The 5,985-nt window shown below is 48.8% G+C and overlaps 1 protein-coding gene across 1 annotated transcript in view; it reads right to left on the bottom strand.

Moving 5' to 3' along the window:
* Window positions 1–418: 418 nt before the first annotated feature.
* The window catches only part of DOCK4 (dedicator of cytokinesis 4), a 274,845-nt gene continuing 269,278 nt past the window's right edge, over window positions 419–5,985 (bottom strand). Inside the window, exons 52-53 of the mRNA XM_023537457.1 lie at window positions 5,460–5,521; window positions 419–3,003 (exon numbers count right to left, since the gene is read on the bottom strand). Of these exons, the coding sequence (XP_023393225.1) occupies window positions 2,584–3,003; window positions 5,460–5,521 (482 nt within the window). The 3' untranslated portion in view covers window positions 419–2,583. The remainder of the gene's footprint in view (window positions 3,004–5,459; window positions 5,522–5,985) is intronic.

A 5,985-nucleotide genomic window follows, 5' to 3' on the forward strand; every position in this document is an offset into this window, starting at 1 on the left:
CATCTCGCAAAATTAAAAGCCAGACCTCATTAACAGAAATTTTGTAGTGTGTTTTGTAGTGTTTGTCAGATATTTCCTACACTTGGTAGTTATTTGTTTTGTGTCAAGTTTTCTAACGCAAACAACCTTTGATGATTTGACTTGTTAAACTGATTCTGGTTAGACTGATTAATGGTTGGCCACCCAGGTAAATGTTGCTGTTTCTACTGATGTTAACCCACCCCGTTACCTTTTCAACATTTGTTCTTATGGCATAAATAAGCTTCGTAGGTAGAGAAGTGCATTAACCAAAGCATAACAACAAAACGGGATCTATCAGCGAAGAAGTCTGAAGTTTTCACTATGATATAACCAATAAATTTACACAGCTTCTGTTCCGGGTAAAGATGTACCGATGGCATGAATAAAGACAGAAATCTCAAGATTAATCAGGTAATTTTATTTAATATTTACCATTCAGCAGCAACCAACATGAACATCTGAGCTACTAGAATCTCTTGAAATGTTCTGCTATATAGCTGCTTCAGAAATACACGCACGTGATAAACTGTTCATTGCAAAAAATTTTTTTTAAAAAAATGGCTTCAAGAGCAATTAACACTGATTTATACTGTGCCCAAGCACTAGTCAACAAATCTATTAAGTTACAGAGGAAAACAAAGAAGCTTTGTTATCTTATGCATGTCGCCTTATTTAAATGGAAGGTTTTACTTCTTTAAAGCAACAGAAATATGGAGCTTCCTATACATCTATATATATATATATATTTTTAAGGGTGTGATTACAAATACAAAGTGTTATCATCAAAGCAAAAGCTAGTTCAAGAAATTTCCAACTGCAAAACTTGCAAGATACAAAGCTAAAATTTATATGTTCCTCTTCTCAATTATGAATACCTTCACTAAACATAAATATTTTAACATATATTAATTTTTCTGACATTCAAAATTGTAAAGTCAATATGGCAGAATTATTGTTAAAAGCACATATGTACAAATATTCTTTTTCCGTACATAAAGTATTTGGCATAATTATAACAATCATACTGCGTCAACAACTGTTTGCTTTTATTTTTACTGGTTTTTTTTTTTTTTTACACATAATGGTATCTCTTATTAAAATTAACCAGTTATGTACAAAAATACTCGAACATTTATTATAGAAAACCTCTATAACCAGCCTCAACAGCGTATACCTGCTGAATGGTTTCATTAAGGGAATATAAAAAAGTGGTCACTGCCTTCCAGGTAAGCTATCAGCAAAAACACAGACGGCAAAACTAAAATGAGCTTCCCAACAAAAGAGGGAAAATATTTAACGGTATGATTTAAAATACAGTTCATATCTATCGTCAATTGAGTGTTATAAACAGTCAGTAAAAGAAAAAACAAAGATACAAAATACATTACTACATACAAGGTGCTTTTGTTACATTCTTACACTGTGCCATTTGTATCCGCTTCTAGATCTAAGACGCTGTGTTGCAATGTTCAAGCTACAGCCGTCCACAGCCATCCTCCTGGGAAGAATGGGGATTGGTGGGGAATCCTTTATTTTGTGCAGGGTTGAAAGGTAATGCCCTTGCCTTTCGCTAGTCCTTCTGCCATTTAATCATGCTAATGTATTTTCTCTAAGGTTTTTTTCCCTTCATTTACACCATTGATTTAATACTGTCCTGCATTGATTCCTGAATTCTTGTTAATGGAACACATTAATTTGTGCCTGTTTAATACATGGACGTCTGCTCTTCGTCAATGACAAATTTGGTAGAGGAAACGGTCAAGTCAGGAAGCGCGAGATTCAAGTAAACACTTCTCCTGGGGTCTTTGACTGAATCTGCCCAATTCTGCTTAATCTTTACTCTGAAAGTAAATTGCACCTTGAAAAGAAATACAGTAGATACCATGGCGGCGGCATACTAAAGCGTTCACCAACCGGCTCACAAAGTAGCTTTGAGAATGCAGACAGCTGTCGTCTGTCAAAAGCAACCTTAAGGACGTATTTAAGAACAAGACGGTTCCCAGTCTGAGTCCTTGCGACCCCCTCCGTGCGGTCTCAGCGGCCGCTCTACCTTTTCACCCTGATGACCTGCGTCCGTCAGTCTGCTCGTGGCAGGAGCCAGAAATCTCACCGGACTTCCAAAAGTCTTCTAAAGTAAGGACCGATGTGTTAGGCTGTATACATCGACTTAATAAGCTTTCTCGGAGTATCAAGTATTCAGTAAAAAGTATATAACATTATCACATGTCCTATGGTTCGACAAGACGTTGTCGAACTGTTTGAACATTAAACTATGTAAAAAAAGCGAACATAAAAAGATACAAAAGAAGTCTTTATCACTGTTTACCACTTTCAAATGAGAAAACGCTTTAATGAAATGCAGCCATACTTCATGGGACATCTGGCGCTCTAGGTCAGTAACTTCTACTATTGTGCAACATCATATTAATAAGCAAGTTTTCATTCCACTCGTTTCGAGACAGATCTAAGTTATTAAAGTGCCTACACTAACCGTCTTCTCCTCATACTTCGCGTTCTCCTGTAAACGGCGGAGAAGTCACCGCAGGTAACCGCGGGAGTGACTCACAGCTGGGAGACCTTCCGAGGCAGGGGCCGAGGCCGCGGGCCGGGGTCGGTCCTCCGGGTCCCGTTCTCCAGGTGGCCGGGCCGCGCGGCCGGGGGCTTGGGCGGCAGCGCGGGCGGCTCGGCCGCGGCGGGGCCGTGCGGCGGCGGGGCCGGGCGCCGCAGCGTGCGCTCGTACCCGCTGTAGGGCGGCGGCGGGCCTGCCGTCCCTGTCCTTGGGCTCGTCGGGCCCGCCGCCCGGCACCCGTACTGCGCGGGCAGCTCGCTGCCCGCGTTCTTTAAGCTCGACACCTCCGACGTGCTGCCCCGGCTGAGCGAGGAGATGCCGCTGCTGCAGCTGCCGGACAGGGCCGGGGAGCCGGACGCGGGCCCGGGGCAGTGATGCTCCGCCGGGGACGCGGCGAAGGGCTGCGCGCCGCCCTGCGAACGGCAAGCGGGGCGAGGGGCGCCGGGGCGCGGGGACGCGGCGTGAGACGGGCGCGCGGCTCCGGGCCCCCCGCCCCCGCCCCCGCGCCCCCCACCTGCTGCATTTGGGGACGGGTCTTTGGAGAGCCGGCTGCCTCAAAACGAGGCCCTGGGGGGGCCCTAACCCCATGGGATTGGTGGCCTCAGAGGCAGAGGAGATTTGGGGACACAGGCGCCAGCGGCGCAGCCAGCGCGCACAGAAAACGGCGCCCCGGGGCGCAGGAGACGCGGCCCTGACAGCCAGGGGGAAACCGGGCCTGCGACACCTCGACCTTGGACTTGTAACCCCCAGACCAGCAAGAAAGTAAGTTCTGCTGTTTCGGCCGGATGTCTGGCTGTTCGTAAAAGGGCTGGCCGATGATAGAGGACGGGCCCTTCCTGCGACAGCGGCTCTGTCTCTTGGCTTTTTTGAAGCGGAGCAGAGGCTGTTCCTTGGAGGGGTCGGGGACCCCCACTGTACCCCGCCCAGCGGGGTCTGCTGCCTGCCGCTGTCCTGCAGGCTGTCTGTCTGGCGCGGCCCCCGCTGACCATGCTGCGTCCGTCCCTCCCTGGCGTCTTAAGAGCAGCGAGTCCCGAGAGGGGCCGTCCGCTGTTTCTCTAAACGCGTTTGCCCGCAGACCGTGTCGTTGTCGTTCATCACCTAATGGCCTATAAATCTAACGTTCTATGGAACGGACTTTGAAAAATGGAGTCCTAGACTGACTTCATCCTGACCTCTTTCTTTTTTTAAGCAATATAAGGCCAGTAGACACAAATCATCTAGCAGGAGCCTAAAATTAAGCGTGGCCAATGAAGAGATCCCAATTCACTGCTGTTTCTGTCAAAAATCAGACCCCAAGTTCAAAACAGGGCAGGTAAGCTCAGTCTTCCCCACACGGTTAACTCGGCCATTTAATTGCTGAAAAACTCTTAGGTAGGGCGGCGGCAAACCGCCTTCTCATCTCGACAAAGCTAGTAACGGGGTAGCGGAGCGCCCTCTGCTGTAACCCAGGGGTCACACCACAAAGGTTCCATCGGTCTCTTCCAGCCCCATTTGTAAAGCCGCCTTCTAGGCCCGTCTACAGAGAGGCGCCATCCTAAACAGAACTGTCTGGTAGACACTGAAACATTTCATCCCTTCTTTGTACTTTCTCAGAGCCCGTCGGTAAGGCTTCCTATGGCCTGACTGCTACTCTGCAAGATCGAGTTGAAAACTGCAGGTGTTAACTCTGCAGCAATACGTAGGAAACCCATGGGGAGCACAGGTAGATGGACCAGTGGGGGACTGCACAGCCCGTGGACAGTCTGTGCGGGAGGGCGGATGCAGTCACACATACTTTACGACCGACGGCTGCACCGCAGAGGGACAGCGAAGCTGGCAAGTAATTTGCACTCCCCAGCAAATCTCTCCATCGGAAATGCTGGCAGTGCAAATGGGATCGCACGTTTTTGCGATTTTCTCCTTTTTCTTGTATTTTGTTTCTCGGAGTCTCAATTTCTACGCTTAGTAACTACGTTGGATGGGTCACGACCTGCCCTTATGCTTTTGCCGAAGCTGATGTGTCTTTTTCTTTCACGTTAGCTCGAAATATCTCATCCACAAAAAGGACATGGAGCGTGTAGACGCTCCATCACTCAGGTACGAAAGCCTTCTCTCAGCCCTCCCTTCAAGCTCAACCTGGCCTCCGGTGCAGCAGCTCTGGACAGCAAGGCCGGTGTGGACCGATCCCTGCAGATAGTCCGATTCAACTTGGACAGAGACTAAATGCTCCTCTTTCCCTTCGTTAGGATTCCTGTATGTTTAGAGACGTGAAACAGCCCATGTCTACACAGCAATACAAACATCTGGCCTTTAAGGCTTTCCGGTTTGTTCGTTGGAAATTTTAAAGTTCATTTTACTGCCTTTTCATAATCGAGTGTGTAGCTAATGTAAACAAAAGCCCTGGCAGAACACAGAACAAGGGAAAAAGTTGGGTTTGGCTTAGTCAAAATGGGTGAGTCTGACGGTAAAGGCAAACGGCAGGGGAGGATGTTTAGTAGGTCTTGATAATGTTGTTAATGTGTGGGGTTTTTTTGTTTGTTTTTTAAAATGTCCCTTAAACTAAAAGACCAGGCTGAAAGTGTCCTGGGAGATAGACTGGGACCATATTTCTTTCCTGATTCAGGGCTTATACTAACTCGTCTGTACATTCTCTCTGCTGCCATTTGCAGAATGAAGCTAATAATCTGAAAAACGAAGGTCTGCATTCCCGGAGGAGGCCCCCCAAAGGCAAGCCTCGTGTGTGTGGTTACCCCTCCGCCCCTACCCCTGCTTTATGTTCTCCGCCTGGTCCGTGCAAATGAGAGCACCTCACTGATGGACCGAGGAGGGGTCTTAAGGGAAAAGGAACTCGGGGCCAGCCTCCAGCCCCGGCCTGGACAAGAGCCCGTACCTTCAACGGAGACCGCCCGGCGGGCGAGAGGGTCACTGACGCCGTGTGTCTCGCTGGTGAAGCTGCAAAGAGAAACATCATTTTAATTCAGAAAAACCAGTCGGATGACTGTCTGCAAACGCCCTGTGTGTACGAACCCACACGGAGGACACTGCTCAGGACCTTCCAGGCAGGGGCGGGGGGAAGAAACTGAACGATGCCTACTCAAAGGATGGCCGCATCGAGACGAGGGATAATTAAAGTCACCAGTGACGCTTTAACCAGAATGACAGGGCCTCGAATGCGTCCCTTCCCTTCCCCCAAGGTCTGGGCGCTTCTTAGCTGCTTCGTCTACTTCCTAAGGTGCCTGCAGGTCCCTGGGGCAGGGGGCAGTCTTCAGGAGCAGCTGCTGACTTGGGCCCAGGCAGCTGAGGGCACACCCAGGCCGCCCATGCAGCTTAACCTCGTCCGTGGGAATCTGTTTCCTGCAGCTCCCCCTGCACACGCCCAGCCCTCCAAAGGCGACAGGTAAGACGTTTCCCTCGCC

The sequence above is a fragment of the Pteropus vampyrus genome, unplaced genomic scaffold (assembly GCF_000151845.1).
Source record: "Pteropus vampyrus isolate Shadow unplaced genomic scaffold, Pvam_2.0 Scaffold192, whole genome shotgun sequence".
Lineage (NCBI taxonomy): Eukaryota > Metazoa > Chordata > Mammalia > Chiroptera > Pteropodidae > Pteropus > Pteropus vampyrus.